Source organism: Bos javanicus, chromosome 27 (genome assembly GCF_032452875.1).
Source record: "Bos javanicus breed banteng chromosome 27, ARS-OSU_banteng_1.0, whole genome shotgun sequence".
Taxonomy (NCBI): domain Eukaryota; kingdom Metazoa; phylum Chordata; class Mammalia; order Artiodactyla; family Bovidae; genus Bos; species Bos javanicus.
In genome coordinates, this window is record NC_083894.1 from 37468646 (window position 1) to 37483897 (window position 15252).

A 15252-nucleotide genomic window follows, 5' to 3' on the forward strand; every position below is an offset into this window, starting at 1 on the left:
CAGTAAAATGAGATAAGCTTCTGAATTCAGATTTCGCTCATTTCTTTTAACAAAGGCCACACAGGCGAGGAAAGTAAGTTATTGTTTCCTTACAATAAAATCCAATTCAAAATGTTGTTTGCACTTCTGTAAAATAAAATGAACAATGGTTCAAAGGCTTTTCAATCCACACCAGGGAGCAAGTCAGTGGTTCTCTCTTTGGGCTAACGGATATTTGAAGATACAAGAACGATGAGAAAATACTCAGGAGCAAAGTGACATAAAAATATATATACTAATTATTTTGAAAGAGAAAAATTAGGGATTTCATCTTCAATTAAAATCATGACTCCTTATCCTCAGCGGCATCTGAATTCTTTGAATGCCACCAACCACAATACAGACATGAAGTTTCTGCATCCATCTCTACTATGATCAAAAGTGTAATACTTGACACTCTCGTATAAAGTATACATTTAACCCTGTTTCCTCTGTGGAGAGGTGAGGAGGATCACAAACGTCCTGGGGCTACATTTGGGTAATCTGAAGATGATGGAACCTCAAAAACAAGTACACTTAAAATGTAAGAGCTCCCAGAGAAATGGGAAGCGGTCAGGACAGATCTGGGTTTCAATCATCTCACTGTGTTTTTGACCCTTCCTCAGCTCAGCTACAGAACCAGGACTTGACTGCTCAGATGCTTCCCAAGCAGCAAAACACAGGAGCCACTAAGAGAGAGCAGCAGGTGACAGGAACAGCAGCTGCAGGCGCTTGTTAATACACTGAATTCTTCACTGAACATTGAGCACCTGCTCTGGGCCGGGCTTCCCTGGTGGCTCAGACAGTGAAGAATCTGCCGTGATGCAGGAGACCTGCATTCAATCCCTGGGTCAGGAAGATCCCCTGGAGAAGGGAATGGCAACCCACTCCAGTATTCTTGCCTGGGAAATCCCATGGACAGAGGAGCTAGGTGGACTATAGTCCACGGGGTTGCAAAGAGTCGGACTCTGAGCAGCTAACACTTCCTCTGGGCGAGGCAGTGTGCTAAATGCTAGATACACAAAAAGTGAAGATGCGGCCTTGCCCCTGGAGCTCACAGACCCCTGGACAGAAGGCGAGGCAGGCTTGACCGCAACGGTCATAAAGCACTGGGGGAGCCGTTACAATGGTGCCAGAGGGCAAGGACCTCCTCTGTCTGGGGTGTGTAGAACGCCTGACACGTGGGCTTGCCCTAGGAACATGGCTGGACCGCTGGTGTGTCAAGTGTGCACACCCAGGAGAAGCGCGTGAGCCTGTTGCGGTCATGGCAGCAGCGTGTGCGCGATCCCCAGTGAAGCAGGTGGTCAGGCAGGTGATGAAGGGGCCGCTTCCTCTGCAGTTGGGGAACCTACAAGCTACTGTATTACAAGAACTGTATCTCCAGCTTCTAGCCTCTAGTCGACGCAGGTGTGGTCCAAAGGATGCGAATATACATATGCCTTATGAAAAGCCACGGGGGGTGGCAGGAAGAGGGAACAGGTGCCTGAACTAGTCTTCCATGCAGACCTTTGGCCTGGCCTCCGTGTTGCTGGCAGAGATGAGAGGTGCGCCAGCAGGGAAGCTTCCGCATCGACCGCCTTGTGAAATCAGCCGGAGAGGTGGGACCAAAAAAATCACTTTTCTCCTAATCACATGGCAAAAAGGGCGACAGAGGCAGAATCTGGAGATGAAGAGGCAAGAAGAAAGGAGAGAAGGCCTTGAACCTCTGTCTCTCTGAACAAAAAAGAAAGAGGTGATGGTGGGGAGTGGTAAGCCAGAACGGCGGCTCAGAGGCACACACGTGTGTGTATGCTTCTGTTTGTGTTTCACAATACATTCTACATGGTTTTATATATACAACATCCAAAAATCAGGCAAAATCAAACAGTAATCTAGACGAGCATGCTGAGGCAATGAAACTGTAAAGAAAATCAAGGAAATTGGACTGTTACAATAGTCCAATTAGGCTGGTCCAGATTAGGACTATTAGGGTAGTTAGAACAGCAGTCCTGACAGTCACATGGTGGTCACCTCTAGGATAGAGAAAGGTGGCGAGGGTGGGGCAGAGACTTGGACGAGGTACTGCAGAGGCTTCTGGGGCTGCAGCCAGTCTCCAGTTCTTCATCAAGGCGGTGGTTACTCTGTTCAGTTCAGTCGCTCGGTCGTGTCCGACTCTTTGCAACCCCATGGATTGCAGCATGCCAGGCCTCCCTGTCCATCACCAACTCCCGGAGTTTATCCAAACTCATGTCCATCAAGTTGGTGATGCCATCCAACCATCTCATCCCCTTCTCCTGCCTTCATTCTTTCCCAGCATCAGGGTCTTTTCCAATGAGTCAGTTCTTCACACCAGGTGGCCAAAGTACTGGAGTTCCAGTTTCAGCATCAATCCTTCCAATGAATATTCAGGACTAATTTCCTTTAGGATGGACTGGCTGGATCTCCTTGCAGTCCAAGGGACTCTCAAGAGTCTTCTCCAACACCACAGTTCAAAAGCATCAATTCTTTGGTGCTCAGCTTTCTTTATGGTCCAACTCTCACATCCATACATGAACACTGGAAAAACCATAGCTTTGGCTAGACGGACCTTTGTTGGTTACTCAGGTGTGGCTTTGTGGTAAGTCAGTGAGCTGTACTTTATTTTGTGTGCTTTTCTGTATGTCTGTTAGAGTTGGCAAAGAATTTTTGGAAACCTGTTGCTCCTTCTCTGGTTCTGTTCTGTGGTCTGTCTGGGTTGACGGCTTTCCTGTCTCAGTGGGGCTGCCAAAGGGAGCAAATGGAGATGCTCAAGTCTGGCTGCTCGACTTGGAAGCTCTTTGTCCTGGTCAGGACTTCCATTTGCCCTGGAAGACCTCCCACACGTTCAGGACTCATTTTCAGGCATGTATTTTAAATGAAAAATTAAATAAAGGAAAATTTGAAAAACCACGTACGACTGATAGAACACCCCACTTTGCTATATTTATTAATTGTAAAACAAAGAACTTCAGTTTCTCAGAGTTTTCAGTATTTTGTATCTCCGGTGTGTCAAAGGAATGGAGACCATTTGGTGCATCTCACGTGTCCTAACATTTCCGCCTTAAATATGTGTTTATAAAAGCCTTCCTCCTGATGTAGCTTCTGTATCAACTAGGATGGTCTAATCTGTTCTGATAATGCAATGTGGTTGTTGTTGCCAAAAGAGACTTTTTCAAAAAAGTATTGTTCATCATTTAAAGCTATCTGGATCCTCACCATGGAAGGGGAGATGAAAAATAAAGTACAACCAAAAACTAGTTTTTTTTTCAAAAGAGGTCTATGTGGGGAATATTTGCTTAAGCCTGATTGCTAGTTCAGTTATTCCTTTGCTGGAGTTACAGCAAAGACTTCTTAGGATTTGGAGTGTGGGGTGGGGGACTCATTTACCAGTTTTTTGTCTCACAACAACTAAAGGGATATTAAAGGGAATTCCCTTCTTTGGGGCATCTTACAGACATTTAACAAAAATTATGGAGAAACATCACAGAAGCTTTGGATAAATGAAGTCCTGTTAAAAATATAAGAATAATTCAAGAGTCAGATTCAGAAACTATATAATCGTGTCCGACTCTTTATGACCCCATGGACTATACAGTCCATAGAATTCTCCAGATCATAATACTGGAGTGGGTAGCCTTTCCCTTCTCCAGGGGATCTTCCCAACCTGGGGCTCAAGCCCAGGTCTCCCACACTGAAGGCAGATTCTTTACCAGCTGAGATACCAGGGAAGCCCAAGAATACTGCAGTGAGTAGCTGATGCTTTCTTCAGCAGATCTTCTCAACCCAGGAATTGAACTGGGGTCTCCTGCATTGCAGGCGATTCTTTACCAGCTGAGCCACAGGGAAGCCCAATTTATAAAATGGACTTGTATAAATGATGTTTTCTGGACACCAACATTACCGTTTGTCTACAGATTGGACAACTGATGGCCCCAAGCCACGAACCGTATCTCCAGTATGCAACAATGCAGGTACCTAATGGGAAGAAAACATCAATACTGATGTTGTTAAGTCCATATATCCCAAGAAAGTTTCATATATTTGAAATATTTGAACAACATCACCTACTTTAGAATGTTTTTTACTTCATCCAACCAACTCTTCAGGCAAATTCAAATCTAATAACAATTCCTAGCCACTGAAATACATTTTAATTTAAATTACAAGCTATGATACAAGCATTTTTACAATCAAAAGCGAGCATGAAGCCAGAGTCTATAAAACTCTTAGAGGAAAACATAGGCAGAACACTCTGACATAAATCGCAACAAGTCCTCTTTGACCCACCTCCTAGAGTAATGGCAATAAAGACAAAAATAAACCAATGGGACCTAGTTAAACATAAAAGCTTTTGCACAGCAAGAGGAAAAGAAAACCTTCAGAACAGGAGAAAAGAATTGCAAACGAAGCAACTGATGATTGCTCTACAAAACATACACGCAGCTCATGCAGCTCAGTTATCAGAAAAACGAACCCAATCAAAACATGGGCAGAAGATCTAAACAGACACTTCTCCAAAGAAATATATACAGATGGCCAACAAACACATGAAAAGATGCTCAACATCACTCATGATTAAGAGAAATGCAAATCAAAACTACGGTGAGGCATCACCTCATACCAGTCAGAACGGTCATCGTCAAAAATACTACAAACATTTAATGCAGGCGACGAGGTGGGGGAAAGGGAACCCTCCTGCACTGTTGGTGGGAAGGTAAACTGATACAGCTTCTATGGAGAACAGTATGAAGACTGCTTAAAAAAACAAACAGACAAAAAACTAGGATTAAACTACCATATGACCCAGCAATCCCACTACTGGGCGTATACCCTGGGAAATCATAATTGAAAATGACACATGTAACCCCACGATCAGAGCAGCACTATTTACAACAGCTAGGCCATGGAAGCAACCTAGATGTCCATCAACAGACGAACAGATAAAGAAGCTGTGGTACATACATATATAGAATGGAGTATTACATTTGAGTCAGTTCTAGTGAGGTGGATGAACCTTGAGCCTGTTACACGTAGTGAAGTAAGTAAAAAAGACAAAGATCGTATATTAATACATATATATGGAATCTAGAAAAATGGTACCGATGAACCTACATGCAGGGCAGGAACAGAGATGCAGACGTAGAGAAATGACCCGTGGGCACGGCGTGGGAAGGATGGGCCAAACTGAGACAGTAGCACTGACATATACACAGCACCATGTGTGAACTCGATAGTGAGGGGAAAACTGCTGGAATCACAGGGAACCCAGCTGGGTGCTCTGTGATGACCTCGTGCGGTGTGATGAGGGGAAGGCAGGAGGCTCAGAAGGGAGGAAATGCACGTATCTATACGGCTGACTCACGCTGTTGAATAGCAGAAACCAATATAACGTTGTAAAGCAATTATCTTCCAATTAAAAAAAAAGCAAGCGTAAACTGCTTCAGTGCTGTAAGGCTTAACAGAAAGTATTGCATTTCTTATGCAAAATAAATAACTGAACATGATTGTAAACATGATAACTGACAAATCGGTGTCAACTTTCCATTCCAAATTTGATGCATGTGTTCTAAAAACACAAGTTCCATATTTTTAAAAGTTTAGAAAACCAAGATGCTTAAGTAACAGTAACTAGGTAATACGAATAAGGAACCAAAGGATACAAAGATTACATGCTTCCTGCCCAAATAAAGTTCATAATCCAGTTAAGTAATTGAGTCAGTTTTTATACTGGATGGATTGGACTTCTCGTGTCGACAAGCAGTGAAACAGGTGAACACAGCCTAACGGGAGGATTTACAGACTCTAAAAAGTGGTGGTCACTGAGCTCCGTGTATGTGCACTGAAGCTCAGACTAGTACCAAACGAAGAAGGAACATTTTTAAACACTGGCTGACGTTTACGGAGCCAGTTCATGTTCTTCTTTGCAGGTTCCCGTTTCTCGGATTGTCCAGGTTCCACTGTGCATCTGAACTAAGTGCTTCCTGGTTTCTGCTAAAGTCTTCTGTTTTCTTCCTCTCACCTCAGCCACCCAGCTTAGCCCTCTGTGTTCCTCGTTCTGATTCTTCCAGATCAACCACATGTCCACAATTCAGAGCGAGCACTGACAAGTGGACTGAGGATACCAATGCAACACACTCAAATCAATCAGAAGGTCGTTGAATCCTGAACTGTGTCATGTTAACTTTCGATACACAAGGAATACAGAATTTGAACCCAACTTTGTGGGATCAGTAAGATTTAGTTCGGCAGAACACAGGAGGGAGGATGCTCCAGGTTTTATAGTAAAAAAAGAGTACGTGCCAGAGGCAGAAACAGTGGTACCTGAGGGGTCTGGTGAGCAAGCCAACGGCTGAAGCCTCGGCTGGCCCACCTGGATGTTAGTGACTGTGGGGGAAACTGGTTCAACAATGTAAAGATGAATTTAAATGCCAAACCGCCTGTATCTGGGATCTTCTGCTCTTAGTGCTGTGTTAGATAATATTTACTAAATACCCTGAGCAATCTAATGTCATATGGAATCTACGTGAAAGCAAAGGATCATAATCTGTGAGTATTTCCACCATCGGTAATGACGCCTCAGATCTATCTAGTACCTTTTCACCCACAAAGTCCAGTGTGCTTTGACACATGTTGACTGATTTAATCTTATTTCCACAAATTGGAATGTAGGCGTCCTTGTTTGCACGTTACGTAACGGCCGCTCGCCTACACTGGAAAACTATGGGCCAACTAATCAGACACTCGGTTCACACACATCTGCTGGGATGTGCCTGATGCTTTTTCTTGCTTCCTCAACTTTTCTCCTCTTTAAACGGGAGATCCGGGACATCCCTGTGGTCCAGAGGGTAAGATTTCACCTTCCAATGCAGAGGGTGTGGGTTCAAACCCTGGTTGGGGAGGATTGGCCACATGCCTAGTGGCCAAAAAGAAACAGAATGTACACCACAGGAGCTATATTGTAACAAACTCAATCAAGACTTCAAAAATAGTCCACATTAAAAAAAAAAAAAGTTAAAAAAAAAATAAATAAAAGGGCGATCCACCTCAACTGGATGACGGGAGAGATGAGTCAATGACCTGAAGTCAGGCCACCATCTCTGCGGATCTGCTTATTTTGTAAAATGGGAATGAGACCCCACAAGATCACCGGAGAATTAAATACAATAACGTGGGTTACAAATGCAAGGAAGGGGACGTGGGGGGCTGCTGGTACCCTTGGCTCTGTAAAGGCTCAGAACCGTAGTTCACACACGGAGCTGAGCGGGAGTGCCCTCACACACCTCATACCAACATCCTTGAACTGCTGTTCCAAGCAACACATTCCTGTTTACTGTGAGGTTGAATAACTAGGTGCTGTTTTTTTTCTCTTTTTTTAACCTTTGGACTCACAGACAGTAAATAAATCTGTCCAACAAGTAGAGCAGGGTAAGAGGAGGAGTCTAACCTATTACCTCAGACCCAGAGGTAAAACCAAGCGCACAGCACAGCCATCTTTCGGCTGCCGGGTTATCTGCTCAGTGAATCGCCAGGGCCTGGCCTGGCAAACAGACTCTGTTTAGCCAGCCAGACCTCCCAGATTCCCAGGCTGGCCTGGGGTCCTGGGCAAGAGGACATCAATGTGGTCAATGTGTCAACGTGGTGACATCAACGTGGCCGGGGCCACGGCCAGACTCAGCGAGGGGCTCCAGCTGACAAGGACCAGCGACCAGAGCTCCGAGCAGGGAGCAGCTGTTTTCTCTGATGACCGTTTAATTCCCCCCACCCCTCTGATTGTGCATTACTTTGCTGCTCACCAGCATTTCCAACAGATAACTAAGGATACACAATGAAATAGTGTTTTACAATTCAGTAGCTCCTTAAGGCTAAAACTTGAGGGAAGAGGCTGAAATTAACGGATGAGGCAATAATAGTCTGGCAAGCACCACCGGAAGGAGCACGAGGCACAGAGAACCCTGCGTCACCTGGACAGGCTCCAGACTCTACTTCACCCCCAACAGCGTCAAGAGGAACACGGTACACCTCAGAATTCTGAATCTCAGACAAAAGCTACAAAGGGGCGAGGGCAATACGCAGATCAACGTACGATACAGTTTTAATCAGTCTGGACGCAGAAGCTGGGTACAGCCTGGGAGCGATCAGAACCCTATCTTGGTTCAAACGGAAACAGTCTCAATAAAAATCAGGTCTAGTGATGACAGAAACCTTAAGTAGAGAGTCGCGGTATAAACCAGCGATCATGCAGAATTTGGCCCTGGCTTTGACATTAGACCGGGTTTAAAACCGAGCTCTGTCCGCCTGCAGCTGGGATGCCCTTTGCCAAACCTCAGCACAGCTGCACCTCAGTCTCCTCGGCTGTGGGCTTGGAGGAGACGCGGGTATGTTGTGTCCAGCACACAGCAGGCACGGAATAACTGAACTTCCCCCATCTCCCGTGACCACAGCCAGCAAACAGCTACAGGATACCCCACTGCTCTTGATGAACTCTTTCTGGAAGGTCGGGAAGAACATTCAGGGGTAGACAGCACCCACCCCGAGACTAAGGGTGACATCAATGTCTCCTCTTGTTCCTCCACATGCTCCAGGGTTACCGAGCCTCTGGGGGGGTCATGCAGGAACAGAGGGAAGAACCTTTGCATCGACTCAGAGTGAGAAAGGGGTAGCAGAGCCGAGAAAAGGTCTCGGGCAAGGTCCCTGAGAGAAGACCCTTCCTGACCCTTTGGAAAGAAGTAACAAACGAAGACACCCGAAAGGTGATGAGAAGAGGGCTTCAGCGACTCCCTCGTGGTGCTGATACACTTACTATTCAAAGAAACACAGTGCTGTTTACTGGGGAGGTGAATAACTAGGTTTTATTTTTTTAAGCCCACAGACACTCAATAAAAGTTGCTGACAAGGAGAGTAGGATCCCAGAAGCAATCCATCCTACTCATAAAAATACAGACGGTGGCGGAGAGAAAATTAGGACTCCCGCTCGCTCACTCACACACACACACACACACACACACACACACACACACACAGGTCTCGGTCTAAACAGTCCCTTTTACCCAGAGGAGCAGCACCGTTTGCTTACCGCAAAAGAGATGTCCACAGTTGGTCTCCACGGGGAGGGAAGCTTGGTGTAAGCAGATCGGACAGTACATGTCAGTGTAGAACTGCTGTCGGGCGGCAGCAGGTGCATCCTGGCGAGAAAAACGCGCGCACGTTGAGACACGACACACATGGGCATTGCAAAATCAGCTGCTTGCTCAAGCATACTTGAGGATACAGTCAGGACTGCGTAATCCTCGAAATCTCCGACAGGCACTCGGTTAGGGTCTTACAGGTTTGATAAACTCACGAGCCTCCGCTGCTGTTCCCCTTACCCTGCACGGGCTCTACCTTGCTTCCTGAACACGGTCTAAAGATGAAAACCTGGACTAACTCTGGAGTTACTCTATTAGAAAGAGTTAAGTTATCCTGAATTACTCTGCAGGCTGAGCTGAAGCCTTCACTCGGTGAAGAATCCGGTAGGCTGAGCAACTCTCCAAGGGTTCACTTTTCTTCTATTTCTAACATCTGTTTCATTCATACATCCCTGACCGCGTGACATGTTTGGAGATTAAATGACACAGTTATATGTGAAATCACTTTGTAAATTATAAAACGCCATCCCTGCGTGAATTATTGATAACAAGAGCTCTGGAACACAATACTACGAATATGTTTACACTATTTCTGTGTCATGGGATTAAAGTTCTATGGAGCAAGAATTCTTGTCCATTTAGTTCATGAATGAATTTCCCACGCCTGGAACAATATTTGGCATATGGTAGATGGTTAATAAATAAGAGGTAAATGGATATATCATAAAAACTCTCTTTGGAATTAAAGTTGGATTGGTGGGTAGGCAATCAATTTTTAATTTTTTTTTTTTTTGATGTTCGCTGTCTCAGATGAAGGTGTGCTGTGCTTTAGTCACTTCAATTGTGTCTGACTCTTTGCGACCCTATGGACAGTAGCCCACCAGGCTTCTCTGTCCATGGGATTCTCCAGGCAAGAATACTGGAATGGGTTGCCAGGCCCTCCTCTAGGGAATCTTCCCGACCCAGGGATCAAACCCACGTCTCTTAACAACTCCTGCACTGGCAACGCCACCTGGGAAGCCCCGTGAAGGTGTATAATATCCTACTTAACCCAGCCTTCATGAAATATATTTCTGGTTCTTAGTGAGTCCATACAGCTCAAAACAAAGATGAGGCAGAGGAGAGTTCTCCTCTTTGCCTAGCTAGTTTTGTTAATTTTGACCAGAGAAGAAAAAAAAAAAAGGAAAAAAAAAAAACCTACCCGTTACAGTCATTTATTTGAAGGTCTTAGGGGAATGTATTTTAGAAAGAGTAGTTTTTCCACCACATTTCATTAAAGTCAATGAGGCAGTGATTTTTTTCCTTATCAGTTAAATAGGAAACTGCTGTCTTTTAAAGCAAATTAAAATTAGCACATGAAAATATCTTAGATTAAGGCTAATCATTTGCCTAATCTGAAAACGTACAATCAACAGGATAACGAAAGGTAACTAACTCCAAGCAGGAGAGAAGCCTGTGCTTCTGTGGAAGGAATTTACGGATATTTCATCACTATTTCTTCCGCAAAAGGAATAAGACTACGGCCTCCTCACACAAACGCGCAGACTCGTGTCACGACAGTACCTGTTCTGTTTGAAGCTGTTCCCGAAGCACCCTCACTAGCTCTTGGTTTTCTGGGTGAATATTTTGATGTGCATTTCTGTTGAAGAAAAACATAGTAAAGTTTCAATATAAAACACTGTCTGATGAATCAGTTTTCCTTCTCGATCTAACTTTTGACCCAGACTCCTGGTAACGTGAGAAGCAGAGATGACGACCAACACCTGTACTCCAGCTGCAGGACTGAACATTCTAGGCCATTCTGAGCGCACTGACCGAGTTTAACGAGCAAATGATGAAACCCACAGGCCTAGTGCCCTGGGGACTGAATGTAATTGCAGACTCACACGTCATATAGAGAACAATTAACACGTTTACTTTTTCTGTAAAATGTCTCATATTATTATGCAAGACAAAACTTCTCCATATCTAATCAGGTCTTTCTCCCAACTTTTCACCTATAAGGACACAGGGGACAGAAAAAAACCCAAACCAAAATGTATGATGTAGAAAAGCCCAAACCTATACTACTACTAATATCTTAAAACATTAACAAGATGTGGATGGACCTAGAGTGTGTCAAACAGAGTGAACGCAGAAAGAGAAAAACAAATAATGCATATTAACATCTATATGTGGCATCCAGAAAAATGGCACAAATGAATCTATTTCCAAGGTAGGGACAGAGACGCAGACGCAGAGAACGGACTTGTGGGCACAGCGGGGGAGGGAGAGGGTGGCATGAATTGAGAGAGTAGCACTGCCGTATACACACCACCACGTGCAGACAGCTAGAGGGGACCTGCTGAAGCGCACAGGGAGCTCAGCTCTGCGCCCTGCCAGGGCCTAGAGGGCTGGAAGGGCGCAGGTGGGAGGGAGGCCCAAGGGGGAGGGGATGTACGCATATATACGGCGATTCGTAACACTGTCCACCAGAAACGAACACACTGTAAGCAATTATACACCAATTAAAAAAAAAATCAAAGGTAAGATGTTAGTGGCCGATACAAAAGGACAAGACAGGAGAGGACTGAAAATCAGAAGCTCTAGTTAAGGCTGTAGGGTGGGAAGCGCAGATTTACATCTGAATCGGTTTAACTTCATTTGGCTGTAGCAGTTTTTTCTAAACCTAAATCTCTTTTAACGGCAATATTTCAAGTCCACTCAGCATTGGTGTTAATCTATAGAAGGACCTTTACTCTCTGGCTGAATCAATATTCCCCAGCACCTAGAATTCCAAATCAGCATTTCAATGGGATAAGAAAAATTACAGATATCCATCCTATGGTTATTTAATTTTTAGTAAAACATTTAAATTTTAGAAAAGAAAGCTGAAAAAATAAAACCATTATTTCAGAGATGACAAAAAAGCAATTTAAAGTCAAATATCTAATCAGAAGCTTGACATCAATGTAATGAAACTGCTTGAACTCTGTTTAAACATCTTAAATTTTGGTGGATTATTTATTTTTAAATGTTATGTTCTTATGATTGAATGAATGAATCAGTGAAAGAAAGCTGCTGTGGGAAAAACAACGTATCCAGGAACAGGGTAGGAACCGTCTCATTTACACACCAGTATGGGCTTCCCTAGAGAAGGCAATGGCAACCCACTCCAGTGTTCTTGCCTGGAGAATCCCAGGGACGGGGGAGACTGGTGGGCTATCTATGGGGTCGCACAGAGTCGGACACGACTGAAGCGACTTAGCAGCAGCAGCAGCAGCTTCCCTGGTGGCCCAGATGATAAAGAATCTGCCTGCAATGCAAGAAACCCAGGTTGGATCCCTAGGTTGGGAAGACCCCTGGAGAAGGGAATGGCTATCCACTTCAGAATTCTTGCCTGGAGAATCCCATGGACAGAGGAGCCTGGTGGGCTATACAGTCCATGGGGTTGCAAACATGACTGAACAACCAACATTTTCACTTTTTCAAACACACAGCTAACTGGAAATTCTTGACTCTTTGACACTGCAGAACCATTCATTCCCTTTCACTGAAAAAAAGTCATGAGTTTCAGAGTATGTGTCCATATATATATATATGTATAATATATAAATGTATATAAATATTATATTAGACAATATAAATGTTTATTATATATAAATATTTATATATATAAAACCCATGTCACTGGAAGGTATTTCTTTTAGTTTCTTTCCATAAAATATATGAAATTCTTAAATCTGATAGAATATTAGAAAGTCAAGGTGCAGTCAAAGAACAAGAAAAAACAGCCCAAGATTCTGATCGTGGTGTGAGCTTCAGGTAACTAAATGTGACCGGCAACTTTGGGTACGGAACCAAAAATCCAGAAAATGGGATAATTTAGATAGATTGAGAGCTAGATTAGAAATCTGGAACATATCGTGATAGAGAAAACTGCGGGTTAGTCATTGGTCACTTGTGCTACAGCCCACGACGCCAAACCTAGAGTTCACACCTGGCCCACCTTCCCCAGGTGATGAGAATCAGCCAATCTGGGGTTTCTGGGTCAGCACCAAGGAGGTGGTCTGCAAGGCTAAGACCCCTGCCATTTCCTTCCCCCAGAAGTAGTAGTCCCGGCCTGAAATAATCCCTACTTTTGCAAATAACTTCCTTGCCCCACCCTCCTTCTGCCTATGAAACCCTTCCATTTCATACAGCTCCTCTGGCCACCTCTCTACTTGCTGGACAGGAAGCTGCCTGATTCATGAATAGCTTAGTAAAGCCAATTAGATCTTCAAATGAACTGGCTGAATTTTTGTTCTTTAATACTATGATCACCTTAGCGATGAGAAAATGATTGCATTTGACACGAAGAAGGTCTAAACTGAGATGCCAAAGTGAGTGGCTCCACGATGGAACAGAAGAACACCTGTTGTTGTATCTATCAACGATTTATGGTCCTTCTACGTTCTTTGAAAGGAGAAACCCAAACTGTCAAACTAGTTAAGTTACACGTAGCCCTGGAAAGGAGCCAGGAACCTCTCAGGTGAGGAAAGCAATGATACCCAAAGCCTGGGTCAAGAAATGAAATTGGAATCAAAGTTTACTGATATGCAAGCATGGGTTAACCTGCATACCAGACGTTTGTCACTGGCTTCTGGTCCGTCAACACATGTCAGCTATTATTAATGGCTTAAGCAGGAAGAATAAATTGAAAATATTTTAAAAGAAATTAATTAAACTACAAAGCACTGCTGAGAAATATTAAAGAAGACATCCCATGTTCACAGACCGGAAGACAACACTGTTAAGATGTCAATACTATCCGAAGTGATCTAGCTACAGATTCAGTGCCACCTCTATCAAAATCCCAACGGCATTCTTGGCAGAAATAGAAAAACGCATCCTAAAATTTACATGGTATCTCCAGGGACTCCAAAGAGGCAAAATAATCTTGAAAGAGAGGAAAGAAGTTGTAAGACACTTCCTGATTTCAAAACTTGCTGCAAAGTTATAGTAAAAACAGTACCAGTAACAAGGCCAAATGCATAAACCAAGGGAGCTGACCACAGAGACCAGAGAGACACGCTTAGATATATATGGTTCATTGGCTTTTGACAAGGATGCCAAGGCCCTTTAGTGGAGTAAGGACAGCCTTTGCAACAAAAGATGTTGGAAAAACTGGCTATCCACATGCAAAACAATGAATTTGAACCCTTACCTCATATTATATTGGAGAAGGCAATGGCACCCCACTCCAGTTACTCTTGCCTGGAAAATCCCACGGACGGAGGAGCCTTGTGGGCTGCCGTCTATGGAGTGGCAAAGAGTTGGACATGACTGAAGCGACTTAGCAGTAGCAGCTCATATCATATACAAAAATTAACTCAAAATGGATCTAGCACCTAAACTCACGAGCTAAAACTATAAAAATCTTAGAAAAAACATAGACGGAAATCTTTGTGACCTTCAACTTAACAATGACTTCATAACCATGACACCAAAACATGGGCAACAAAAGAGAGAGAAAAAAAAAAGATAAATTGAACTTCATCAAAATTTTTAAAATTTTGTGCATCAAGGAACACTATCAAGAGGATAAAAGCAGGGCTTCCCTGGTGGCTCGGTGGTAATGAATCCGCCTGCCAGTGCAGGAGACATGGGTTCAATCCCTGATCTGGGAAGATCCCACATGCCTCGGAGCAACTAAGTCCACGCACCGCAACTACTGAGCGCACACTCCAGAGCCGGGAGCAGCAACCACTGAAGCCCTCGGGCCCGAGAGCCGTGCTCCACGAGGAGGCCGGGCGCCCGAACTAGAGAGGAGCCCCCACTCCCCACAACTAGAGGAAGCCCATGCGTCCAGCGACGAAGACCCGGCACAGCGAGACAAATAAATACAATAAACCAAGGGAAAGAAGAATTAAAAAAAGAGGCCAAAAGGACAACCGACAGAATGAGAGTATTAGTAAGCCATATATTTGATAAGTGATTGAGACAGAATATAGAAAGAACTCATGACTCAAACACCAAAAAGGCAACACCCTAATTCAAATATGCATCAAAGACTGGAATAAACATTTCTCTAAAGAAGATACACAAATCGCCAATAAGCACATGAAATGATGTCCAACATCATTAGTCATTA

The 15252-nt window shown here is 44.0% G+C and overlaps 1 protein-coding gene across 3 annotated transcripts in view; it reads right to left on the reverse strand.

The window, feature by feature from the left end:
* RNF170 (ring finger protein 170) overlaps positions 1 to 15252 on the reverse strand; it is a 33539-nt gene that overhangs the window by 7136 nt on the left and 11151 nt on the right. For all 3 annotated transcript variants that reach the window (XM_061404617.1, XM_061404616.1, XM_061404618.1), the window contains 3 exons: positions 10704 to 10779; positions 9089 to 9197; positions 3917 to 3990 (listed from right to left, as the gene is read on the reverse strand). In XM_061404617.1, the coding sequence (XP_061260601.1) occupies positions 3917 to 3990; positions 9089 to 9197; positions 10704 to 10779 (259 nt within the window). The remainder of the gene's footprint in view (positions 1 to 3916; positions 3991 to 9088; positions 9198 to 10703; positions 10780 to 15252) is intronic.